Source organism: Neopelma chrysocephalum, unplaced genomic scaffold (assembly GCF_003984885.1).
Source record: "Neopelma chrysocephalum unplaced genomic scaffold, ASM398488v2 Primary Assembly neopelma1_42, whole genome shotgun sequence".
NCBI classification, from domain to species: Eukaryota; Metazoa; Chordata; class Aves; order Passeriformes; family Pipridae; genus Neopelma; species Neopelma chrysocephalum.
The window spans coordinates 1,997,272-2,025,212 of NW_020897700.1; the positions used below are offsets into that span (position 1 = coordinate 1,997,272).

Here is a 27,941-nt window from a genome sequence, read left to right on the forward strand (position 1 = left end):
ACGGGCGGCGGCGCCTCGCCCTCCTGGGCACTCGGGACTGGGCTCCCGGGAAGAGGGACGAAGCCCCCGCCGAGCCGGGCAGCGCCGCGATGTTTCTCCTGTGGAAGGCCATTCTGTCGGAGAGTCTCCTGGGTAGGTGGCGGCGGTGCCTCCCTGCGGGGCGAGGGGCGAGGGGCCGAGGTTGAGGGCACCGGCGGGAAGGCTCTACCGGGACCGGCCGGCGGCCGTGGCGGGGCAGCCCAGGCGCGGTGCCGCGGGAGTCACCGACCGTGGCGGGGTGTCGCCGGTGAAACGCTCCTCCGCTAGAAATGAGCGAACAGTGGTCTCTGCTGAGTGTTCTTCTTAGGGTTTTTCTTTTCCTCTAGTGATGGAATGCCTTTTGTCTCTTGGATCAGCCTAGGATTTATTGCTGTCCTCGGCAAACTGTTGTGCAGGTGTTGCAGAGCCGGTGCTGTGCTGCCCTGCGCAAGTTAGGGCGCTCAGGGCAGACCCCGACACCCTCCGGGCTGCGGCTCGGCTGCTCCCTGCATCTCCTGCAAAGCGTGTGGAAACTCGTAGTGCAGTGCTGGCGTGCCTGGATAAGGTGTCTCCAGGAGAGACCAGCACACCGTTTTACTAGAAAAATTCCTTTAGCCACCAACTGCCTTTGAGGAGCCCTGAGACCGTGGGTGGACTGCTTATTTAGGCAGCATTGATCTCTCTGAACAGTAATCCTTTCCGAGGCTGACCACTCTTTCACTGAGGATCAAAGTAGGAACTATTGTCTAAACGGGGGAAGAACTATTTTATTCTCATCGGTTTATTTCCTGGGAAAATGTGTTTGTTTAGCTTGAAATAGCAAATATTTCTTCACAGAAAGTGGCTGTTGTTGAACTACTTTTAAATATGTTTGATAGTCTACATGTGGAAGTACAAAATTGTAGTTTTTAAGTAATTTCTGTTAAACCTTGCTGTTGAAAATACATGATGGGATTTTCCCTTTTTTTTTGTTTCTTTTTGGTGTTTTTTTTTTAGGCTACATTTCTTGGTCTCTTTACCATGCACTGCCACCGATGATCTACTACTTCCCCCTTCAGACACTGGCACTCACGGGCCTAGAAGTTTTTGCTGTTGCTTTCTTTTCTCCAATATTCTTGACAATTGGCTCTTTTTGGAGGTTGGCTAACAATAAGTACGTCTTAGTCTTTCTGAGATTGACTATGGTTGGTAAGTACGTACTGTAGTGAGTTACAGATTCCATCTTGTTATCAAGGCATAAGAACAAACCTTCCAAATTGCCTTAAAATTCAAATGATTACAAAAAGAGACAGCAATAAGTTCTCACTCTCCCTATACTCATGTTTTGTTGGGATTTTTTTCTCTCAAGCTTTTAGCTATATTTAGAGGAATATAGCTTACAGCCATTGTGTTGGGTTGCTGCATAATTAAAGAAAAATCTGCTTTCACTTCTATCTCTAGAAGCTTTTAAATTAGTACAAGTCATGCCCAATAGGAAAGATATTTTCAGTATAACACAGAGATCAGCAGAGCAGGTGTTTTTTTGTACAGCAGTTCTGTATCTGTGACAATGGGTAAGGGCGAGACATCATCTTGGGGCTATTATAAAAGTAATCTGCTATGAGTGAAACATTTTTTTTGGTAGACTTAGTTTCTGAGGCAGTTTTTTTTTCTAAGAATAGATTTTTGAATTAAATGCTTGTAGATGCCTGTAATATATTGATGGGGTTATAGGCTCATCCTAAATGTGAAATGACTTATATTGTCAGTTGCACAGGAAAAAAGTCTGATCATAAATTCAGGAAAAAGCTGCCCTGCTACCCATCCCACACGCTCCTCCTAAGATGAAGATTTGCTGAGATTCGTGCTTTGGTCTTCAGCTAACTGGTGCAAATCTTTTGTTGATTTTCTGAAAATTTGTTGGGAGAAGGTTTGGCACCTACTGCCACATTCAGAACCAAGTTATTGCTAACTAATTTGCAACACCTGGATGAACTCAGGGGAGACAAGGGTCTCCACCCTGTGTAGAGAGGAAAATACTGCTGCTGAGTGATATGTTTCAGAAGCAGCAGTTCCTGGCTCCTCGTTTGCTAATCTAAAATGATAATCAGAGAATCATTTTCCTTATAGTTTTCCTCTTTTACTGTTAGAAGACAGAATAAGATCATCTTATTTACTTTCTCTGCATATTTTTTGAAAAGAATTCTTGTTCTTTATCTCTAGAAAGATACTGGAACTGAAGCCAGTTTCTTGGTGTCATTGGTTTAGATGGAGAATAGCCTTACCATGTTCTTTTCTTTTCCTACTCCTCCCATTTTATCCATCCTAATAACTTTTTTTTTCTGTAATAAGCTTTTAAGTGAGCAGAATCTTCTACTTCAGCTTCCTGCAGCAGTGCTCAGTATATCTCTTTCTGCAAGATTTTCTAATTTAAAAACTAGTAATGGGTGGAAGCATTTAAAATTGCACCCTGGATCCCTTCAGATGTCAGAGTGGCACAAAATTTGCCATGTTTATTTAAGATTAGTCCTTCAGATCACCTTGCTGTGTTTACTAGTTCACTTTAGCAAAAAAGATGGATATCACCTAAAAGAGTGTAATTTTTGTTCTGCTAAGTAAAGACCAGTAACAGGCTTATAATGGTGTGTAAAGTCTGTTGTTTCATGCCTGTTTGCTTCACCTGCATTACAAGCTCCTGAAAGTATTAACTCCAAATAAAAAGTTAGCTCATTAAGTAGTAATCTGGGGCAGAAATGTCTTAATGGAGGTGGTCATAGAAAAACTCAGAGGAGGGAGACAAAAGCTGTGCTCATCCTCAGCCAGGGATAACCTGAGTGTTGCTGTATGCAAATTCCATCTCTCCTTCATTTTTGCCTGAACAGGAACTGTCCCCTCAGTGACCATATCCCCCTGCTGTTTTCACCTCTTAAACACTCTGAATATTGTCCACCCTTTTGCAAGTCTACACCATATTCTCTCCCAGCTCTATTGTATATACTCTGCATTCTTTTTACCTGTTGCCCTACAGCGAGCATTAGCATTTGGGGAAGATGTAAGAGCATGTTCCTCACTCTCTTTGTCTCCAGCAAGGAGTTTAGCAGTCAGTGGTAACCCTCACTCTACTTGCCTCCATGCTGCAGGTTCTCAAGTTAGCCAGATGCCTTCACACAGGCAGCACTGGGCTTTAGGACTTCCCATATATATCTTTTTACTTAGTTCTCATCACTTCATTTTGTCTTTTATGTTCTGTCCCATCACACTGTGCTGCTGTTTCTCCCATTTCTCAATTCTTCCTGCTTTTTTTCCCTCCTTCATACCTAGATACTTCATTCTCTTTTTGATCTTTTTTGTCCTCCTCAGAAAGGCTATGGCCTTCCTCTGGGGCTTGTTGAACAATCAGGCAGCACAATCTACCCCATGCATGCTCCACCCCATTCCACTGGAAATAGTCAGTCCTAAATTTCACAATCAAAAAATCTGAAAATTCTTCATGCTTAGCTAAAACCATAATATTTAGGGACATGGGGTTTTTTTTTGTTTCTTTTTGCCTTTTCAGGAAGCTTTATTTTCTCTGAAAATTTTAATTCCATAGTACTTGATTTTGTGTTCTATTGAAAAACAAACAGCAACCAACTACCCCCTGGTAGTGTCTATTTGAATCTGTGTCTTCAGACAACACACAGTAAATTTGGGTGTTTGGACAGATATATTTAAGTTTTGGGTGTACTCGCTCACCAACAAAAGGTGTGTCTGTTGTAAATTGACAAACTCATGCTAGCTTTAATCAGGGTAGTGTAAGTGATGAAAGATTTAAGAGGCAGGTTTATGGATTGCCAGTACGATTTAGCAACAGAAATCTGTGTGCATTGTACATGCAACCTCTGCTGAAGTTCACATAAGTACATCTTCACTACACATTGATTTCATTTTATCATCTTGGTGCTAAGCTTCGTATCTTTTACTGTGAGCCAAATGAGCAAGTAGACGGAAGATTCCTAGCACGTGTTACCAGAATCTACAGCTTTATTTCTGACCTTACTTGCTTAACATCTCTTCAAGTTTGACTCATATTCATATAACAAATGGCTGGTAGCATAACAATGTTACTTCTCCTGATGTTTGATGTTGGTCCTGGGCCAGATTTTGCCACACTGAGTGAGGTTACAAGAATGTATGTGATCCATAGTCACTTTAATTGGAAACCTGCTAGCAGAGTTTAAAACTGCTGATAAGGTGAGGTCACTGTGCCATGGGAACTGGCGAAGATGTGTATGCACGCTCTCTTTCAGTGACTGGGAGAGTGACAGTTTCCAGTAATAAGGTGACGCAGGCTGGTGGTGACCACTCTGAGATCAAATACTGGGCCAGAGAAAGCCTTGTTCACACCTGCTAAGGCAATTGCCTACTAATCCCTGAGCAATGTGTGGTGACTGCTCCCATCTAATAAAGAATATGGCTTTTGCCAGTGTACTTACTTTTATAAGTGCGCTTATTTTAAAAGTGCACTGCGGCAAAAGCCGTATCCTTTTTAGAAAGGAGTAGTCACCATACATAAAACTTTATGGCTTTTGAGTTATGTAAGTGCACAGTTGAGGGGTATCTGTATGCTTAGATATTTTATCCATATATCCTATTTATGGAATCAATCACCATAAATACTTAAATTAAGGCAATCACTGCACTGTTGGATAATTGCTTCATTTATCTTTTTCCTTGAAAATGATAACTGCTATGAAGTCATATATACTCACTTGCTATCCATACCTACATTTCTTTGCTTTGTTTAAAAATGGGTAATGTCGTGTGTTTTCAGAGGAATGGTGTAGCTATTCAGATTACAGGCAAGGTTGAACTAATGCACAGGAAATCCTTATTACCTGATCTCTATTGCCCCTTAAAACAATCTCTGTCTGCGTATGTTTCTTTGTAGGAAGCTTAGCATCATACCAGGCACCAAATGCTTCAATTAGACTATTCATCTTGGCTGTTGGTGTTTCTTCTTCATTGCTGGTTCAAACAGTAACATGGTGGTCAGGAAACAGTTTACAAAGGTATTTTCTTATTCTGATGAGATTGTAATTGACATTTCCTTACATTAAAAGATGTTTTCTTTCTTTTTTGTCCCCTAGAAGTTAAGATTTTTTTCTTTTCCCCAAATGCCTTACTATTTCAAAAGCTATTTCTTACAGGTTCATCAGGATATGGGGCTTCATGCTGGGCAAGATAATGCTCCTTGTTCTTCGCATCTGGTATACATCACTAAACCCAGTCTGGAGCTCACAGGTTGCCAATACTGTCATTATGATAATAGGTTTTATAGCAGCAGTGGAGCGAATTTATTCAGGTAAGCATATTACAACAAAGATGGCAGCTATGAAAACATCCTAAAGTATACTTACCTATGTGCCACTGGGTTTTGATTAGTTGATTTTTTCCCCCAGTATAGAGTCTGTTTTTAGACCTGATACATGAGCTTTAGAAGCCATGGGGTACTCCCATCTACCCATAACATGTCAGAACTGATATCACAATTCATACAAGCTGTAGTAAGTTGGTGTTGGAACTGCAGACTAATTGCAGTGTCAATAATGTGACAGTAACACAAACAAAGGCATAAGCTAGACCAATAAAAGCAGAATGGTTATTGTCATTCCATCATGAAACATCTGTGGTATTTCTCTTATTTTCTTAATTCAGTCTGCACTTTGAATTTCTCTGCCAGTGCTTATCTTTTGACAGAGAAGGGGAGACAGGACAAAGCTGGGGAACAGCTGATGTGTCAAAATAAACAGAAAGTATTGGAAGAGTGGACAAGTTATCCTGGTCAAAATTTGCCTGAGTTCTTGCAGTGTTTGGAGCGAGTACACAGCAGTGGGGGCTGGCATAGGCTAAGCTCACTTAAAAACTGTGAAGGTGGTATTGCCAAGGAAGACAGTGAGGTTAGTTAAGTTGGTTAGTTAAGGCAGCTCATGTTAAATTCTCAGAAGCTCCTTCCTTCTCAGTATAACCTGAATGAATTAATTGAAAGATAAAACCTTATCTATGTGTAAGTGGGTATAAATTATCATCATGCATATTGTTTGTAGACTTGCATTACATAACATAAATTAAGCCTGAACTTTCATCAGAATTTAGAAAGGGAATCTACTGCAAGAGATTAGGAAGGAAATATGTCTCCTTTGTGGATGACAAAGTGATATGTCTATGTAATTAAAGGTGTTGCTTTCTCCTTAGATGAGAGAGGATCCACAGTGCCTGGAAAAAGGAGAAGGAAGGGAGTTTAGTTCTGGCTTATTTGGAAGTGTCGGGTTTTGTTCTTATCAGAGCTTAGAGTTTCAGAGAATGGAATCCTCTGAACAAATTCCAATAACTTTTCTGCTAATTTTCAAAGCCAATTTAATTATTTAAATTCCAGTATTATGAAGAATAATCAAATGGGCAGGTTGCCATTTTTGTACACTTACTGTGAGTAGCTTTTCCTGGTAGACTTAGGATTGTTACTAGAGACTTTGAATTTTTTTTTGTGTTATCAATTTCCATGAATGATCAAATAAGTTAGCTTTTGTGTCTGTAATTTATTCTAGTAATTTTGTGATCTTGGCTATTTCTTTTTCTCAGTAACTCTTGCTAATGGAATTTGACAGTTTACTTAGGTGCATTTCTGTGCTTATTCTAGGTGGAGACAGGAGGAAACAAGAAGCAAACAAAACTCGTAATGCGGTTAGAGAGACTGCTTCCCATCCTTACTGGCTTTTATCTGGGGTTGCTTTTGGCAGCCTCATGTTCCTCACCCTGTGGATATTTGGGGAGGTCTCATTAATTTCTAGATGGGCAGTAAGTGGACATCCACATACAGGTCCAGATCCTAATCCACATGGGTAAGTGGATTTTTATTATTATTATTTAAACAAAACAACACTCAAAAGCCAGTGCTATAGTGGAGGATGAATTAAAACTCAACCAGATGATGGTATAATAATTTAAATAGAAAAAAGTGGGTACAAGATAATTCACACAGAGGACTCGTAGATTCATTCTAGCTTTCAGATAGCTCTGAGCATTGTGTCTAGGCCACGAAATCTTAAAATTTTCTAATACAGAATGGTTTTTTTCAGCAATAAAATCTTTATTTGCCACATTGCAAAACAATATTTAGATTAGGATTGAGATTCAAGGACTTATGAATGCAGTCTATCTATAATACGCAGCAATTAGTCTAGCAGTTGACTTCAGAGAGGAGATGATCAGAGATGCAGGCACATAAATAAACTGTGTGCAATATTAAAAGATATACTTCTGTAGACATTTGTAGTCTTGATGCTGTGTGTCGTTCACTTGGGTTCCAAAACTTAGGAAGAGACTAGATTAGTTATTCTGAGTCCATTATGTGGAATGGCAGGTGACAGAGTTTATAATTTGAAGATGGTATACAAAAGAGCTACCCAAGACTAATAGCAATGTTAGATGCTCTAGGATCCCCTATTTGATGTGAAGAAAATGCTTTTGTTTGCAGTGGATTCCTCCCTCTCATTTTCTCTGAGTTGTTTTTGCCTTTTGTTCCCAGGATTTCAGTGGGCTGCTTCTGGTGCTGAGCACAGCTCACTTATACCTTACAATAAACTGCCATTATTTTCAACTGCATGTTTTTTACATCCAGTAGAGGGGAGAAAATATAGCAGGGTGTGAAGTAAAGGTATTTTGTGCTCAAATTAAGCTCTGTTTAAAGGATTATAAAATATTACCAAACATCCTTGCCTGTATGTTTAGAAGTTTCTTTTTGAGTGCCAGGTGTTTATAAAATCATATTAGTGTATGATTTCTTTTTCCTTATTGTTGTATTAGAGGTACAGTTCTGTTGGGCTTGGCTCAGGGACTGATGCTTTCATTTTGGAGCTGGTCTTCTCTCTTCAGTTTTGCCTGGTTTCTCATAGGTAGGTGCAAATCCTGAGCAGAATTTTTGTTTCTGTTACTTTATTTCTTTTGCTCAAGTCCTCTGACCTTACACCGCATCTCAGGAAAGTGTGTCTAATCAAAGCCTCCTTTTCTCTGTCACTGACTGTAGTATACATATGTCTGACCAGTTGACTAAGGACTATAGGCCAAATCTCCAGGCCATTGCAGAGCAGTGTTACTCTCTGCAGAAGCCCCTGTTGAGGTTCTGTTCCCTTGAGCAGCATCTCAGTTCTGACCATCTGCATTGTATAACGCATTGGACTTGATGATCTTAGAGGTCTTTTCCAACATTAGTCATTCTATGATAAGGCTACATGTGGGGTTATGGAGTTAAGGTGACACAAACCTCTTAATTCTACAGGAGGCAAAATAACTTGTAATTTAGTGTGTATTTCATCTGGAGGCAAACTTGCCTCCTGTCTCCTTGGTTTTCAAGATCTCCAGGCAATAAAATAATATGAACAGGCCTACTGGAGCAATATGTTTGTAAATCAGTCTGCATACAGTGGGTCTTAGGTGGTGGGAAGTGGGTTTCAAGTACTGGGTCTGGGCATCCGTTTTCAGGAGAAAGGTATAGCTATGCTGTGGAGAAAGTGATGTGTGGAGCAAGTAGGAGGAGATGAAAAATAATTCTGCTCCTGAACTATGGAGAGGTGTGTTTTTCATGCTGTCTCATCATGGATGGATAGATGATGCTTGGTTTAATCTGTCATCCCATCTGAGTGAAATATAGTGGTATAAATGCTGTCTAAAAAACCTCTAGATCTGCTTCTGTTTTTGGCCTTTAGATCTTTATATAAAGAAGACACAGCAGGTCTTCCTACAAATGTTTGATCATAAATTAGGAATACAAAATATGGGGACCAAAGGAAATTATGAGTTATGTTTTGTTTTTTTTCTCATTCACTTTCTGTTTTGGAGCACTTAAGAGTGCACTTTCAAGTCATTTTCCACAACCTTGAAGGCAAGAAATTTAATATAAACTGAGTTTCTCCTACTCAGGAATCAAAATAAAATACCAAATATCAGGAGTGTCACAGTGAAGGCACAAGAGTTGCCAATGCTTAAACTTGTCCCTTTGGGCAATTTACCTTCTGGTGTAGGTGTTAATTTTAAAAAATGTGTATGCAGATTATAATTTGAGTATGAGCATCTGTTTTTTAATGTACACACATGGCTAATTTAAAACAAGTACAGAATGGTTCTTTAGTTGATTCAACCATTGTATTTTAAAATGCTCAGAACCTTGATGTATAAATAAAATATTAAAAGCATTTCTATACATTTGCTATGAGACTGTGAAACACTCTTACCTGCAGTAACATTTGAAAATGAAATTGTCCTGTTATAGAGAGCTTGTGTGGTTGTTAATATTTGCTTTGGGGTTGAATCCTCAAATCAAAGACAGTGTGGGAAATAAAAGCTCTTGCAGTTAGTAAAAGATTAATAGTTTTCTTGCCTGTTATATGGTTATCTACAGGGAAAAAAGATCAGGGAAAGATATGTTTGCTCTTCATATTAACCTATTTGATTCTTTATTATGGTAAAGGAGGTTCATAACAGGCAAACCTAATACTGTCTTAAAGAGTGCATCATCCCTCTGTTGTGCTGGGAGAGCTCTATGTAAGGAAAAACTGTTTAGTTTTGGCTCTTGATAATGTTTCTCTGCTGTCTTTTTGCTGCACTGTTTTCAGCTGACTAAGCAATCTTTAAAAAAATGGGATGTTAGAAAAAGTAAGAGACTGTCTTTGGCAATTGTGAAATCCTAGTGATGCAGTTTTCATGACTGCAAAGCACAGTTATATTTCCCAGACTGAATTTTTTTCCCAGACAGAATGTGAAAATGAATGTGGCAGGTAATATGACTGAGACTTACTATATTCTTTTCTATACCTTCTCAGGTTCGGCATCTTCAGCTGGTCTTCTTTATTTACACACCTGGAGTGCTGCTGTTGCAGGCAACATTCTTGCTGTCTTTACTATGTCTGTGTGGCCTCATCTGGCTGGACGCTTTGCTAGCTGTCTGCATCCTGGGAAAGCCATGAGTACAGCCATGTTTGCCTATGTTCTTGAATTATTCTTCTGTGTATGGTGTACAGCTTATAAATTTGTACCTGGAGGAGTTTACATTAGAGAAAGCTCCCATCTTCTTTTAGGTACATTTCTGATTATGAACAAACACAAATACACTTGCTTTAGCCTCAGTCAGACATGTGAAATGTATCTAGCATATAAAGAGTCTTTCCAAATGCTCAGTTGCTGTTAGATTTACTATGGTAAGAATGAGAAAATTAATGAGATGTGCAAAAAAAAAACCCAACTTGTTTCTTTACTGTTAGAAATAGTCTAAAATGTGGACAAAAAGTGGAATTCAGCTGGGGGAAAATGACGAAGTGAAAAAATGTCTGATAACTCGTAAGCAACTCAGGAAGAGATCTGTTGATTGGTCACCCTAAAAACCTGGCTGCAATCCAGGTTGTGAATGCACCTGTAGGCTAGCTACCCAAAGTAGCAGTATGGTACCTCAGGTAGCAATGTAGTTACTGGGACCATGATATAGTTCAGTGCATTAGGAAGTCCTACTCTGAAGAGCAAAGTGTATCATCCTGCTGATCTAGCTAGTCTACATTTGAGACCTGAGGTTCTTTTCCGTGTGGCTCTATCTTATGTTTTGTGGACACACCAGCATGTTTGGAGGAATCTAATTGAGCCTGCAGTGTCAGAAACATGCAAACAGGAGAGGAAGAAAAAAATTGTCAGGTATTTGCAAATAAGGAACAACCGAGTTGAGCAATTATAAAGGCTTTAGCCAAATGGTCACTTGTTGAGGGTGGAGAGGTGGAAATGAAACCAACCCTTCCTGGTTTTGTCTCCAGAATTATTTTCTCAATAGGTACTAAAGTGTTTCAATAACATATTTCACTAACTACATTTAAACAATGCCAAATATTGTCTTGAGCTAATTGCGTGGCACATTTTAAAATGTGACGTATGAGCCTATATTTTGTTTGGAAAAGATTAATGAATGCTGTGCTTGACTTGTTGCTCCACTGGTTTTAGATTTCATAACTGTTTTTGCAACCGCTTTCTGTCACTCCAGTTTCTTACTCTCTATAAGCATTTCTTATATTACAGCGATGACATGAGGGATTTCAGTTTGTTATGTTTTGAGGAGAGTTCCATTCCATTAATACGTTATTTTCTTTGTTCTCAAAGCACTCTGAGGGGTCTGTAGAAACAGTATCTTAGTTAATTAGATCTTATTCTTTGAAGTTATATGAAGAAAGCACATGGTAGAGGAGTGTCAAATGCTTTCTTGAGTAATGCTGTGACAAAGGAAAGCTTTTATATAAAATCCCTCTCTGTTGCTTCCTTTGAAATAGTTGTGATTAATTTACATGGCATGATCACAAGATAGTAACAGAGAGATGGCCCTAACTTTCTCTTTGGTAAAATGAAATCTGTGAACTAAACCCATCTCAGCTGATGACATGACATGAGTTTAAATTCCATCTGAGAATTCAGTCTTTGTAATGCCATCCCATTGCTTATCACAGATTTGCAAATTATACCATGAGGCTGCATATTTGTTGCTGTGCTTCTACCCTTACAGTTTGGCTTTCTGGAAAACTGCTTGTTTTCTTCTGGTTTCTTTCAGGTGCAATTGCTATTTCTTACTTTCTCCTCCTGTCCAATATCCTGCCTTTCTCTTGCTGCAGTTTGGGTAGGGAGCTGCACCAGGAAAACTGACAATGGAAGTAAGATCATTATATTCAAAATTTCTGTGCTGCTTTACTGTGATGTAAGATAATGCTGAGAGTCAGATTCCTTTAATGGCTGTGAATCAGTCTCCTTTTGAGGAAGGTTTGTGTGTGCCCCCTTCATCATTGCTCTAGATCTAGCTTGGTTTGCAAACTTTCACTACAACTAATGTAACAAGTAAGGACAATAAAAAATACTGAGCAATAGTCATTTCATCATCAGCTATAACTCTGAAGTAAAACATTGCTTCTATAGTCAATTAACTGTGCCACAAAGATATTAAGGACATATATCTTCTCTAGCAGAGCTCTTACCCAATTCATTATCCTCCCATGTTTTCTTTGAAGGTAATCGGATCCTCTATCTCATAAGGAATGGGAAAAGACCTTGTACTAACAGTCTGAACTACTTATTGAAAAGATACCTTTCCAATGCAATGCAACAGTTAGTGCATGAAGTTGTTTATTAGTTTTTAAAATGTATCACATCTGTGTTTAGTTGTCTATTCCTAAAATGCAGAGCTGTTTTTGTTGGCCCTGGAGTGCAAGAATACAAGTTGCTGCCATGTTAAATTGGCCTTCCAACTGCTGCAATCTGCTTATGCTGTTTTAGTACAAATGGATAAGCAATTGCTTTTGTAGTTCTTATATAAAAAAATGTGTTACTTGTATCTTAGTGACAGAGCAGTTAATTTGTAGATAAAATGTATCTACAGTCAACAATGTATTTTTCGTAAAGCTGTTATTTTAAGGTTCTGTAATATGTGGGTGTAACTTAATTGCTCTTGTCCATGTTGATTTCAGTAAACTTTGAAAACAGTGGACTGAGCTGAGAGTTGTATCCATCAATAGGGCCTGGAAGGATTTTAGCATGATTTATCTAACTTGTTCTAGCCTTTTTACATAATACCCTGGAACTATACTGCAAATCAGTCTTTGCTTGGGAGTGCTGTCAATTATCTTGTATGTCCTGCGTTGCTACATTAGGTATGGCAATTATCTGCGTTTGTGCTTTGAATCATCTTTATTGTTGGAGCCATAAGGTTGTTGTGTTGTAACACAACAGCTGGAAGTTTGTAAGTGTTGTGTGTATGAGCAATGTTTAATGTATTAAGGCTCTATGAAAAAACTAATTACTTATATTTTATAGGTTTTATCATGTTATGTATTGGGCTAGATTTTCTAACAGGACCCAAGAAAGACCTTAGCTCTATCTTTGAAGTGAAAAGCAATCAAAGGCCACTATTCAAAAAGACTAAAAACTATATTAAACTATGTAAGTATAAATTTACTTCCTTTTTTCCCTGACTGTAGGGATGTTGTCTGAGGGAAAAGAGTAACACTGTGGAGCTTTTTGCTCACATGTTTTAGAAATATGGGTTTTTTGCTAGTTTTAGAGACAGACTTGTAGTTGGTATTGCTCTGGTTCCAGTTTAAGGATGACATATTCTACTGGCGGAGCTGACTCACTCTGATAACAACTGACAGAAGCTATTCCTGATGAAGTGCGTTAGAGACCAAAAACCAGGCAAAACCCAAAATGTGTAAATGGGTTGGATTCAGCAGCATTTGTGTTTTTATTTTAGTGGTTGAGGAAGAGACCTCTCTGGATCTTGGGATTTACAATGAGTACACAAAAGATAGGAATAATTTCTTGGCCCATTTTTTAAGTCGTTTTTGAAGCAGTTCAGTGAGACAGCCTTCCTAAGGCTGTGTGAGCTGGCTGGCAGTGTGAGGGGACTTGGCTGGCCCAAGAGCTGCTCTGTAATGTGACACCCCTCCTGTGTGAGGAGGCAGTCCTGCAAAGCCTGTTGAGGCTGACATCACAATACAATCTTGATGCTTTGCTGCATGTTAAGACCAGGCCTATGCTCAGGAAATACTTGTTATCATTTGCCTGTGAACTATGCCTGGGGATCCCAGCTTTCCAGATTGTATGTATGCTTTTTTCCCTTGGGTTTTGAAGAGAAACAAAAATCAAATGTTTGAGGTTTTACTGCTTTTTGGCTTTTAAACCTCAGGAATTCGTATAAATGATGCTTTTGTTTTCATTGTTAGCTTGTTTTTTTTAGGAAAAACATGTATCAATATTGTGAAGTTTGGTAAAGGAAAAAAATTGCTAAATATTAGGGCATGATAACCCTACAGAGATCAGGATGATGAAGGTTCAAGTTCCGCATCTTTTCTTCTTCTGTGACTTTGGATCAAATCACTTGTCATTTGTGTACATTTTGCTGCATTTAGAAAGCAGAGACAATGGCACTTCACAACTTTTTGGGGCTGTTTCTGGAATCTTTATGGAGGACTTTACCCTGTATACTCAGGGTCAGAAGAATATGGCCCATGAGAGTTTGTGTGTCAGAGGCAATGTGAACACCAGTTCAAATGGTTTGAACATTACTGCTCAGAAACCTTTCACAAAAGTGAGTGAATATTTCAAAATACTCCTTGTCACAAAGTACAGCCCTTGTTCAGCTAATCTGGTGAGATTGCAACAATACCTCTTGTACTTCCTCATCGTGCCCAGACTTGTATTTTTTCTCAGCTTCCCCTTTAAGCACCATTGCATCTTGCAGAGTATGAAATTACTTGACATGTGCTAATTTAAACAGCATGTCCTTTCTTCTGGTATAATCCATTATCATATTTTTTAAATTTTACACAAAATTGTTCCAGAAAACTTGCATTACAGTAATTTCATAAGTGCTTAAAGATATGAAATAATAAACAGGAGTTACTGAAGTCATTGTGGATAGCATATGCCATTGCATAAATGAAATAACTGAGAAGGGCTTTGATCATCAAATTAGAATGTGCCAAATACTGAGAGCTCTTAAGTGTCCACTGTATTTATTTGGAAGGCTACCGGAGCAGGGGGAAAACTCTGAATATGCTTTCTGTGAAGACAAAATGCCTTTCCAGGAACATGTCAAACAAATGATCACTCTGGAAGTCTGGCAGGAATCATGTTTTTGACGTATAAAGGCTTGCAAAGTAAACTAAATTTTATTCCATGCATTGTATTAATACAAAATAAAAATTGTGTACTACAAATGTATACCTGCAAAACAGAGAGGAAAACACTGAAAGGTTTACATGATCCTCTTACTCATCTTCTGTAGCAAATTCTTCAGCAGACACAATTTTTACATAACTATTCCAAAGAGTTTTGATATATTTTATCTGTTCAGCATGTTGCGTTTTGGAGAATGTAAGTGTATTTGCACACATACAGATATTCTGCATGCATTTAGATACTCTTAAGTACACTACCTTGGACTGATGTTATCCCTGGCATATGTGGAAATTTAAACGTACACATTTCTCATCTTATAAATAGCACACCTTGGAGTAACAGTGCACCCTGTTCTAACTACAATAATGTTATTTTTTCTTCCTTTAAAAACATAATTTTTGTATTTTTCTATTTCAAGTCTTGTGGCTGTTTGTTGGTGTTGGTTTGCTTGGACTGGGTTTACGTTATAAAACTTACCAGAAGAAACTGGGCCAAGCGGTGAGTAGTATGTTTGCAAAAATGGGAACTTTCAAATATATAGTAAAATATATACAGCATGTGATACTTCAGGTGTGTTAATTGGTGCTGAAGAAGTCTTTGTACCAGTATCCAAGTAATCAGAAAAACTAACACAAAAATGAAAATGCAAGAATTTAATTTGTAAATTCATGTTGAACATGGGAAATGCTTGGGTCTTTGGAGATTTAAGATGCTGCTGTGAAGGAAAAAAATATTCTGAAAAAATGAGAGATTCTTACCTCATATGTTAAATTTGAACATTACTTCTATAAATTTATTTATTTTAGTTGTATTCAAACTTGACTTGACAATGCTGTTAGCAACCTGGTCTCATGTTGGAAAAATTTGAGCAGACAACATCCTGAGGTTCCTTCCAGATTAAGGAATTCTGTGCTTCTATATCTATATGCATAACTCTGAATTTAAGCTCTCTGAAAAGTTGGTTGATCTGGATTGGACTTAGAGTAGTTATGGAAATTGGATAAAAATCATAAGATTCCAGTTTTCTACCTGGTAAAAAAATTATGTATTGTGATGATCGTAACAAGGTGCTTAAGGCTTGCAAAGTTTAGTGTTAGATTCACACATGCACACAGACATATACAATTGGCTTTCTTTTTAGAATTAATTCAGGTTTGTAGTTCTTATAGTGTGGAAAGAAGTGGGTAGTTACTCTTAGAAAGACAAAATAATCCATAGTCTCTTTCATGTTCATTTATTTTCAAATACATTTTAATTATGATGACTCTTCTCCACTTGTTAGTAGCAGATTAACTCTTTTGTAATCCTGACATCTTTATTAGGAAAATATGTTGGTTGAAACTTCTCTTCTTGCATGTCTTTTATGGCACCATGTATCTGATGCTGTTGGCTGCAAAGCTATAATACATAAAAGTTAAATTGCACTTGACTTTTTTCAATTTATTTTTTTGAGGTTCCAAAAAGAGACTTCTCTGCTATGATCTGGCCTTTTAGATTTGCATATGACAATGAAGGATGGTCTAATTTGGAAGGATCAGCTAATTTGCTTAATCAGACAGGTAACTATTTTTTCCCCACTTCATTTATATTTGAGAGGGTTCATCTAAAGAGAAAGATGTATGAACACCTACTGGGTAACTGAGTCCATTTTTGCATTAACACAAGAAACCTGTGTTTAGTGTTTTTCTTCTGAATTGGTGAGCTGTTCCAACACAATCACTTCTGTTAAAAATCTGTTTGCAGAGGTGATAACTTGTTCAATGTGTTTTTAAAAAGGTTTCTAGTTTGAGAAAACACTTGGTTTGTTATTTGGATTTTTCTTCTCATAATGCTGATGAGTAACTTGTCTATAGAGAAACTCTTTGAATAAATGAAATAATGATAAATATCCTTTTAGATAAAATACAATGCTTTGTAACTTCTCTGTGGGTTTTTTTTTAGATGTGAAGCATTATATAATGCTGAAAGTGTCTGAAATTAAAATGCTCTAAGCAACAAATATAGAGGAGAAACAAACGAGGCTGTTTCCATCACTGAACCAGGGCAATGTATACAAGAAAGATAACAGTTGTAACTTAGTTGTCATGATTTTACGGTAAATAAGGATGTCTAACCTGTTGCTCATGGACAGGATTTTGGTTGGAAAATTAGCTATAGGAAATTAAGAATATGGACTCAAGATTAGTGCTGCTGCAGAACGCATTGAAAAGAGTCAGCCAGTGGTGCTTGTAGGTGTTACCTTTTTTTGTGATACCCATGAGATAGGGTAGAGTGGGTTTAAGATTTAAAGCAGCACAGGAGATTAGGAAGTGTCGATGCTGCTATTCCAGCATTTGTTTTCTCGGCTCCTCCTATGGCGTGAGTGCACTGCAGGACTTTCCTGAGCAGCTCAGTTTTGACAGACCCAAGCAGTGGGAAGGCACTGACAGGTGCTCCTGTGCAAGGCTTGATTTTGTGGCACAGATGCCCAGGAGTTAATGAAGAGTGAACAGACTGATTCGAGTATCATTCACTCCGTTGTCCCATGAACCCAAAGGTTTAGAGGGCTGAGCTATGTAGGCTGTCTAGTGATGTGAGAAAACAACCAGGACACTAAATGAATTGAAATTTGGAGTGATCTTGTACATTAGTCATTCCACAGTTCCTCTCTGGGTGTTTATTTAATCTTTGCATGTTTATTTATGAATTATAATGAATGCATTTATTTCTGGTGACCATAGTTTAAATTAATGAATATTAGAAAAAGTGATTCCTTGGTTATGTCCACTGAGCATTTCTTTGAGGTAATGAAGTATCACTTCTAAAAAAAACCCACCACCCTACTGTTAAGTCAAAAAGGCAGCAAATTCCAAAATATAAATTAATAAATCTTAATTCCAGGTTGCAGAAAACAGTATTCTGGAGTTTTATGTTACATGCATATTGTTATATAAAATACTAAGTTAACATTTCCAGAAAATGCATTCATTAATGCATTTAGAGTTAAGCTTCAAATTCTTAAAAGATTTGTTTTCTAAAGAAGAGTTCCTCATTTTGAGCCCCATAGAAGAGTGGCTAACTGCTTCAGCATAGGGGTTGTCTTTAAAGGTGTGGTGGTATGCATTCCTTGAGCTTATCTTCTCTCTGTTGGCATAGTGAAGATGCAATGTGTAATGGCTTTTGTGACTGGAACTTCTGTCTGCCCTGAAGGGATACAACATCAGCCCTTCTTAATGGTTTCAGTTACTGTTTCTGTGATCAGCATGTATGCTAATGGTGTAGAAGCAAAAACCTGGGAATCCACTTAAAAGTACTCTGAGCTACCATTTTCCCTGCTGGCATTGTTTTCACAGTGCTAAATAAGACATTTCAAAAGCAAAAAGTCTTCTGTGTCAAGAGTGGTGCTGGATGGAGTGGTCTTAATTCCTTGAAGAAGAGCTTTGGATGAAGTGGTGACTCGATTGCCTTCAGGAGTAAGAGAACACTCCAAGGGGAGCATAATTGCAGCAAGAAGGGAACACTTTCTGCTGCAGCTGTACAGACCTGCTGCTCAAGCTGAGCCTGGATGGTTCAGGCATCCTATGGCCAGCTTGCAGACTCCCACCTTCCTTCAGGCATGGGCAGATCTTAGATGCCTTTCTTAGGTTCCTGGAGAGACTGCATAGGTTTTCCTGTATCCTGCAGTTAAAGTGTAGGGGAACCCGTCCTTTCCCCTTGACAAAACCACACTTCTGCATGTAAACAAGGAGGGACCACAGTGCCATGAGAAAATGAGGTGGCTGCCAATGGTCAGCAATTCATTGGAACTGGGAACCCTTTTGTTACCATGCCTTGGGGCTAATGCTGGCTTGCTCAGGGCTGATTAATTACTTTGGCAATAACAGCCAGTTCCGTCTTGCACAGGACCCTTTGGAGCACAATAGGATTTATTAGATGAAGGTAAGTGCAGATGTGCTGTGTACTGCTTGTTCATCAAGTTGAAAGCAGTAGAGTCGCTACTGTGCTGTTAATCAGTGTACGCACAGTATCTTTAATGCTTTTGAAATGGTCTGCACAGGGTCTGTGTAGGCCAGCTCTCCTCTGCAGTCTCGTGTCTCTGATTATGCACCAGGGAGGAGCTGTGTCAAGCAGACACTAAGTATGCCTTTAGCAGAGGTTGTGTGGCCTGAAGTGGCCAAAAGTTTGGGCATGACTTTCTTTACAACATTGGTTTGCCCTGACCAATTCCTGAAGGGCTTGTGTCCACCCTTGTGTAATCAAAAGGGAAATTACAACATTATGTCATTTAGTCACATTTATAGGCAACAGTTATAAATTTGGAAATATTTTCGTTTTTTCCCTTCCCTTTTTAGGAGCAGATTTTATCACTATTATAGAGAGTGATGCCTCTAAGCCATTCATTGGAAACCATGATCCAACAATGTGGCTAGGAGAAAAACTAGGATTTTACACAGATTTTGGTCCAAGCACAAGAGATCACACTTGGGGGTGAGTCATCTTTGCATGCACAGTGACAGTAAATAGATGTAAATACACTGCCCAATACTAACTGTACTAGAACGTGAGCAAAGAATAGTTGGAGTAATAATCCCCATAATCACTTGTTGGAGCTTGTCTTTTAGGAACAGGCTTTGATTCCTTAGCGTTACAATGTAATGCAGATGGAGTTTTCTCATTGTTACACATGATCAGGTTTTGGAGCCTGCCCCTGTAAGCTACTTTGGTTTTGGTGAAGTAGAGAATGGCATCCTGTACACATTTGGAAGTTTGTCATTCTAAGTACTGTATCTGATTCCCTTTTCAAATTATTTTGTTTTGGGCTATGAGACCTTTACATTTTCCAACTTCTATCACATGTTTAAGTCCAAAATATAATTGCACCTGGAGGTATTTGAAATTTTGAATTGATTAAATCCAGGTTGAACTCTATAGTGGGAAATGGGCATGGAAAGACACATCTGTTTGATCAGATTTTTTGTGTCTGATTTTACTTTAATGCTTGACCAACTACCAGTTGCATATCTTTCAATATCTTTGCCCTCTGGAAAAATAGTGGCTTAAAAAGTGGCTTTTTTTTTCAGGGGGATATATAGATCTCTGTGGCAGATAGAACTTTCTAGTGATGTTGCAATGGCTTTTTAATTATTGCCATATGTGAGGGGAATTCAGTAACTTTCCTCTTCCAGAGCCTGTCTATTTAAGTGAGGCAGAATGGGGCTGAAAAATAATTCTCTGAAATTTTATTCATGAAATATTTTGAAAAACCTGATGCAAAGTGTCTAAACAGAAGCTGAAAAATGAGGCATCTCATACTTGGAAGATGTATTTCTCTCTGCTTCTAATTTTAATAAAATACCTTTGAATTTCTGGTAGTATAAAATTCTGTTTTGTCTGAAATACAGATCGTGAAAGGCTCAGTGTAAGAATTCATATATACGGAATATTTCTTAATGTAGGAATTAAATTGATAATACAGTTTTGGACATGTGCTCAAGTAGTATTTTAGATGGAAACCTAAATTCAGAAAAATCTACTAGAGATGGTTTATATTCTGATCTGATGGCTTGTGTTCAGTGACTGTTAGTCTTCTGCCCACATTTGTCTGCTTAGTTCACACCTGTGATTCTTGTGAACCACAAAATGCCACTTTTTGCCTCTTCTCATTTAGGATTATGGCGCTGTCAAAGTATCCAATCGTAAAATCAACCCATCACCTCCTTCCATCTCCAGAGGGAGAGATTGCACCTGCCATTTCCCTGACGGTCAACTTCACAGGGAAACTGATTGATTTCGTTGTCGCCCACTTTGGAAATGAGGAGTGTGTATTTTATTTGTTGTTACTTATATCGTACAAAGTCATGTAATGTAATTTGTGAATTTCTGGAATTTCTTTTGTACCCTCTAAATATGCTGCTGTAATACTGATTCTAGCAAGGCACACCTGAGGAAATACTGTGACATAATTACTGGTTTAAAATTTTGAAGTACTTTTAAAACAGGACAAATGTGTCATGCAAAACTCAGCTGAGCCTACTGTCTGAATTACTAGGGATTTTAAGATATTGTTCTAAAGTCACAACAGATGATAGGGCTAGAGATGCATCTCAGTGCAGGATAGCATCCTTCTGACTTTATGAATATGGAATAGATCTATTATATTCCACAATGAGTGCAGATAGTTGCAGTTACAGATAGATAATGGAAAAATGATATTTATTAAAACAAAAAGTAACAAATCTGAAACTTCCAAGAATGCACAATGTTGAAACAGCAATAAAAATACCTATCAGTGTCCTTCTGACTGTATGCAAGTGGAAATATGAAGTCTGATCTCTGGATTTGGAAAGGCAAAATTATACCAATAACTCAAATATGTGATGGAAGAGAATAAGGTGTATATTTCAGTTCTTGAAAAACAACATTTTGATTACTTGTGTGTAATGAATATTAATAAGAGATAGTTTTGTGAATGCTCCATGTAGCTGTATATTCTATTATATTTGCTGAAATATCTAGTGTGTTTGTGGCTATGTAGTAGGATTTGGATTTTTTTTTAAATTTGTTATAATTCACAGAGAGGCAAATTTATGTATAAGGTGCAGAATATAATAACACAAAGAAGCTGCTCAGAAAACAGTAAGAATTCTCCTTATCCCATTTCCTTCCCCAGTGTAGAAACTGTGCTCCAAACCTACAAATTTTTTATAAATTTCCCATTTATTAAACAAATATAGTTGTGAGAAATTACTCCCAACTTGAACTCTAGAAAGGAATTTCATTCTGTGCCTCACACAGGTGATTATACTTGCCTGTCTGAGAAACAGTTTGTCAAAGCAGATGAAAATAGTGCTGTATTCCCCCCTCAGAGAGAGACGAGATAAAGATGAAGGAGAAAATGTGAGGAGACATATGGTAAATGAGTGCAAATTAGATTGTGGTTTTGAGGGGAATGAATTTGTAATTAAATGTTGCATACAACTGCTTGGTTTTAATCTTTTTTTTTTCCTTCTACTGCTTAGGATGACATAGACTATAGAATACTGGATAACTAGAGATGTTTTTAAATACTGTTTTTAAAATGTGTAAATGTAACTGTGCCTGTGTCATTTAAAAGATCCCATCTTCTGGACAGGTGTAATTCTGGAAAGACCAACTAGCTGAGCAGGCAATTTCACATATACCTAGGTCAGGTTTCTATTTAAATGTTTGGGGTTTTTTGTCTCCTGTTTGTGTGCTCTTTCTCCCTAATGCGTTTGCTTCAGTCAGAAATATCACTGTTTAGAAAGCATAGCCACACTAAAATTCTTGTCTTCTCTTGGGTTTACAGATTCCAAAATCAACTCTCTTTCTCAATGGTATTTAGCCCAGCCTACCAAAACATAGAACACAACATGATTTACACAACTGTTTAAAGTTATAAATATGAAAAATCATAGAGAACTGTCTTTGCATTATTTTATGACAAACCCAAGGACAAGGAATGGGATTCAATGCAGTATTTTACCAGGCTCCACTTATGCTATTATTTTTGGTTATGTTGTAACTGTTGTGTAAATTTCATTAGAGATGGAGAATACCTGCCAAATATAATTAAGTAAAGTTAATGGGATGACGTAGCTCAAGTCATATTTCATAAATTACGTGAACCAGACTTTAAGACTATATTTACCATGATCTGTCCATCATAAAAGTTTTGTTAGCATGTGAGCTCTTTGTTATGCATGATACTGTGCACAGTTAAATTTTAAGTGCAAGCAGAGACAAAGCCTCAGATAACCAAAGCACGTACATTCACATTTCCTGATGATGAGATCAGTGTTAAAGACAAAACAGTAATAGAAAATGTTGTTCTTGTAATGGTTAGAAAGAGAACCCTAATTACATCTACCATGATCATGTGGTTTTTATCAAATGTAACAATAACTTTAAATCACTAAGCTTGCTGTAAACTTTCGTCCTCTCTAATACTGAGCAAAAAATGGTACCAGATTCATTTGTGGCTTGCTATGTCGTAGCACAAAGATTCAGAGCTAAAATGTATATGTGTTAAAGTTTTTTCCATTTCTTTCAGAGAGGACTTGGACAGAAAACTCCAGGCAATAGCTGTTTCAAACCTATTGAAGACTAGCTCTAAGCAAGTTGTATTTCTAGGGTACATCACTTCAGCTCCTGGATCCAGAGATTATACTGAATTAATAGAAAATGGAAATGTCAAGGTAATGTAAAAATACTGCATCTTTAGAGATAATATATATTGGAAATAGCATAATATTTTAAACTGATAACTTGAAAATAGGCATAGAAGAAAATACATGCACATATTCAAATAAAGAACAGGAGGCAATGGACAGTAGTTGCCACAAAGAAATGTCATTTAGATAACAGAAGGAAAAAAAAAGTCAGTTAGGGTAGTCAAGCACTAGAACAGGGGCCTGGTGAAGTTGTGAAATCTTCATCCTTGGATATATTCAAAAATTACCTGGATACGGTCCTGAGCAATCTGCTTGAAGTTACGTTGACTATGGGATTAGGAGTATGTGACCTTCAGACAACCCTTTCAGCCTCTAATTCTGTGATACTTTTGTTTTAAAACTGAGCTCTGTGTTTGGTTTTCTATCAGGAGATGTCAAAAAGTTATGCGATTTGTCTAAAAGTGGGGGTTTTTTTCTTTCTACCTTATTACAATGTTTTAGGCAAAACATTTTTCTTAGCATGTTTACACATTGGTCCTGTTACTGATTTAAAGCCTATCCAAGGGAAAATTTGCCTTATTTGTTTGACTTTTTTTCCCCTTTCGCTTCTAGGATATTGATAGTACAGATCGTGACAGATGGTGTAGCTATATTATGTATCGTGGAGTAATAAGGTATGCTAAAGTGGATTATTTATTCGTTGGTTTAAATATCTTAATGGTAAGCAGTTTTATACTCTTCTGTAGGTGATTGTGGAAGACTCTTATATCCCTAAACAATTCTGTATAGACAGATCAATCATGAAGTAATGTGAAACACTGTATCAGGATGAATTGGTGTATTTCTGAATACAATTGCAAAGACAGTATTACAGGTTTCATCCTTCTGTGTACAATGTCTTCAGATCTAGTCTGCTTTGGTAACATAAAACTGTGTTTTCCCAAAGCTCTGGCTTTGCAGCTTCTAAAATGTGAAGGCTAAGCCCTAATTTGTGTGTGACACAGAAGCTAGACATGAACTATGATTGTAGGGTTTCTTGAAACAAAATGCTGATCTAATCCAGCCAATCTTTATGTTGGGTTTAGTGGAAACTTTAACTTTGTAAGCTTATATTGAAACACTTTTCTCTGTTGGGACCTATGCACTCCATGTCTTTCAAAACCAAATTGCTTGTAAATCATTCTCTTGGTGATGTATGTACCAGAATGGAATTAAACTTATTCTGAATAAACTGTGCAAATTCTGCGGTTTTCACAGGAATAAAACCTGTAAACTTGATCGCTATCTTAACAGTATTGAATAAAAAAAACACCCCACCAAAAAAATAGGGTAACAAACCCCCCTCATTTGCAATCCTAATGTTTCTTATCATTCATTCCATTGATGCTTGAGTTTCTTTCTTGAATATCGAAATCTCTTCAATGAAAGAAGTTGGTGAGCTTATATTCTGAAGTTGTAATTTTAAAAATAAGTTTCTAGCTTTAGAACTGATTCTCAAACACTTAGGCTTTTTCAGTTTTTATACTCGTGACATTGTGTTAGGATTGTGTTTATGGAGCACTTTCAGTTTTTTGAAGGTGAGATTCACAGAAGTGGAAAATTATGCTGGTAAGTTAAAGAATAACTCCTGGGAAAAAAAAAAGATACATGCATTAAGAATGTGGTGAAATTGCCTTGAGTTTTTTCTTCAAACTAACTCTTCTTGTATTTGATAGGCTGGGTTATGCCCGCATATCTCATGCTGGTTTAAGTGATTCAGAAGTCCAGATGGCCAAATTTAGAATCCCACATCATGTGGATAGCTATGCTGACAATGACAGAATTGTCACTGATCCCAGCCAAGTTCCTGAGGACATCCATTTCAATCCCAGGTCAGTGTATCTCATAAGAAATTAAGGCAATAGTGTATGTGACATCTTGTAAAACAGAAGTCTAGGAACAAAATTTTTCTTGAGTTGGGGGGCACTGATCAGTACCAAATTGAAAAGATTAGGAGGCAAGAACTTCTGATTTGTAATGCCATTTTTTTTCTATTTACTTGGCATGCACCTTGGGAAAATCAATCTGCTGTGTCATAGCATATATTGAAAGTAATGCTTATTTACCCAGGTAATTAATTTCTGAAATTGCTTGATAGGGGTTTTTGCCAAGTGGTGTGGTGACTCATTTTATAGATCATGAAAGATCTCCAATATTTCTTAGCACTTCAGAAGATTGGAGTCTTAAAACACTGTTACTTAGAAGACAAAATACAATATATACATTAAATACTCTTTGCATAAACATTTTAAAATATACCATATTTAAAATGTAACTGGAGTAAAAATTAAAGAGGATGCCTGAGGCAGTATGTTACATGTGTTGAGAAATAAAAATTACTAGTTTTATGTAAAAAAGTTATTTTTTTCTAGAATGCTGTCATTTTTCTGCTAGTATTGCATAAGGAATAGAAATATGGAGGAAAGTATTTAGTTTAATATTAATATCAGTGGAAGAGTCATGAAGTTTGAGACTGCCTCTCTGTGGCAATATCTATTTCCAGTAATGCCATATTTACTACTCCTAACATGTATAATACAGGATATGTTACTTTTTTATGTACACCTAACAGTTGAGCTTACTCACTTTTTATTTACCACTCAGTCACTGGCTTCCTGTTTAAATGGGAGTTTGCTCAGACTTTTCCACATGATGAAACTTGCCTGAAGTTAGGCACATCTTGCCACATTACTTAAAGTTAGGATTCACATTCAGATTTTTCTCAGGTAATTTCAGCACAGAGTGTTGTCCTAATTATTTTTATGTCTGCTTGTAAGGACATAAAGGCTTGTAAGGACAAAGGAAAGGTATAGCCTGTAGGAATAAGTTTAACTTTTTCCAATTAACTGTAATTCTTTAGAAATACAATGGCACTGCTCTTAAATGTTACTTAGCACTTATATTTTGAATACGTATTCCATTTTACTTTTGCAAATCTGTCTACCATAATAGTCAGTTGCCAAATCTTTCAGATTTGAGTATGGTGTGAAAAATTACAATTTTCACCATGATTTTCAAAAGTAAGATGTGCAATATTAACAACACGGTTGACAATTTTGGTACTATGGGGGTTTAAATTATATCTCCACTGAAATCAGGACTAAAAATTTAAAAAGCATGAGATTTAAGTAGATAAATGCACCACTCACCTTTGTCAGCTGGAGTTCCAATTATAGACTGCCTAAGGCATTAATGCAATCAGTGTAATTAAATGTCTCCACTATATTCAAAGACATCTAGTGAGAGAGGGTACATAAATTACGACTTACATTTAAGTAGAATTGGATCCTGTTTCTGAAATAAACTATCTAGAACATTCAGAAGTACTGTAGTAATTGTATGATTTAATTGCATGGGTAAATATTGTTGTAATAGTTTTGCGTTGTTGAATATTTTTCTTTAGGTTTGGATCTTATAAAGATGGACATAATTATGAGCATATTCATCACTTTCATATGAGCACTCCTAAATATTTTAAACAGGCAAATTAGAGTGAGAAAATAACATACTGTTGGGACCAGCAAGAAAGGTTTGTTGCTTGAAGCTGAATTGGCAGCCAAAAAGACTACGTTGTTTAAGGATGAGCAATTTCCCTGCTGCATAACACTACGAAAGCCTGTCTAACAGTTGGTGACTCTTCTCTTTAATGAGTTACCATCACTGTGAGAGAGGGAAGACGCCTGTGTTTTGATAAACTGATATCTACCTGGGCCGGATACCTGCTTTGTATGCAGTAAAGCAAGGGTGGGAAATGGCAATAACATCTTCAACTTTTGTGAAGGTATCCTATATCCTGCTGTTTCAGAGTTGAATGTGTCTATGCACCTTTTTTTAAGGTCCAGATATGACCCCTTTCCTCTCTTGAGAGGTCATTGGAACAGTCATGGGCAAGGAATTTCAGCAGACTTACACACTTTTTGATGACTGAGGCAAAGCAAAATAATGTGGTAGTGTAGGTCATCTGTTGATATTTGCTTCAATTTGTAGTCCTGCTGCTATTGCAATAAAAAGCTTGGCCTTAGGTTTTCAAAATAGGAATAGGACAATTTTTTAATTGGGACATATGCTGTAAGTATGTGTTTGAAGTGTGTGCATTTTTGACTCTCAAACAGTGTTTACATCTGCTGCTATTCTACATTTTGTTCTTAAATGAGTTTTATTAGAACAATTTGTGGATGATTGATGTTCATAATACTGGAGAAAAGACAGTGACTTTTACAAACTTCATCTTTTTTTAACTGGATATTAGACTCTGCAATGCTTTTACAAAGGGAAGAGTAAAGTACCTCTGAATAGTTATTTTTGTAAGACACTTACCTGAACACACTGCGAAAAAATTAAAAACAGTTGTCTCAACATAATGAGGTTTCTGAGAAGAGAGCCTTCTCTCTTAAACTAACAAAAGTTACAACTAAAAAAATTAGTTGTAACTTTTATTTAAAATTAACTGTAATAAAATAAACAAATTAAAAAAGCATTGTTCCTTTGCTAGCATTATACTTTAACAGGACTACGTAGAAGTGGGACTTTTTTGACCTAGGCAGTGAATTCCCTATTATTTAATGCACATGTAAGATAATGTGAAGTGTTGTGTCTTCTCAGTGTCTCTTCACAATATCTTTTACATTTGACTCCTGATTCTTCACTATATGTGCAGAGCTTCCCTTAAACAATGAGGACATCTTCAGTGTTGTCCAAAGAAACATTCCTGCTTGTGAGAAACAAGTTAGGTGATTTGTTTAAGCGACCCATTCAACTTGAAAACTGCATTTATGATTTTGGTATTTAGTGCTGTGTGTCTTTCCAGTAATACCTAAGAATACTGCAACTGAAAGGAATAGGATATGTTGCAGGAAAGTGGTTGGATTTTTTTTCTCCCTCTAATTCTTCACCATGTACTTTTGAGAACAGCTTCAGCGTACTCAATTTTATTGTTTCTCCATTTAAGCAAGTACAGGATGTGCTTTTACCTAGGTTTTTTTTTCTGTGGAGTCAGGTAATTGC

At 37.3% G+C, this 27,941-nt stretch overlaps 1 protein-coding gene across 1 annotated transcript; it reads left to right on the top strand.

The window, feature by feature from the left end:
* CWH43 (cell wall biogenesis 43 C-terminal homolog) lies at window positions 1–27,309 on the top strand. Its single transcript, XM_027676353.1, has 16 exons — window positions 1–132; window positions 1,015–1,206; window positions 4,928–5,048; window positions 5,187–5,341; window positions 6,674–6,875; window positions 7,840–7,928; window positions 9,852–10,106; window positions 12,862–12,987; window positions 15,146–15,225; window positions 16,181–16,286; window positions 19,059–19,194; window positions 20,375–20,524; window positions 22,778–22,922; window positions 23,511–23,572; window positions 24,614–24,769; window positions 26,341–27,309. Exons 1-16 carry the CDS (start codon window positions 90–92, stop codon window positions 26,426–26,428), a joined length of 2,106 nt encoding a protein of 701 aa, XP_027532154.1. The 5' UTR covers window positions 1–89; the 3' UTR covers window positions 26,429–27,309.
* Window positions 27,310–27,941: the final 632 nt, after the last annotated feature.

Bases quoted from the DNA above. Each gene is read 5' to 3' on its own strand.
- CWH43 (XM_027676353.1), top strand. From the start codon at position 90: ATGTTTCTCCTGTGGAAGGCCATTCTGTCGGAGAGTCTCCTGG. The intron at 133-1,014 runs GTAGGTGGCGGC...TTTTTTTTTTAG, and splicing joins TCTGTCGGAGAGTCTCCTGG to GCTACATTTCTTGGTCTCTT. The intron at 6,876-7,839 runs GTAAGTGGATTT...TTGTTGTATTAG, and splicing joins CCAGATCCTAATCCACATGG to AGGTACAGTTCTGTTGGGCT.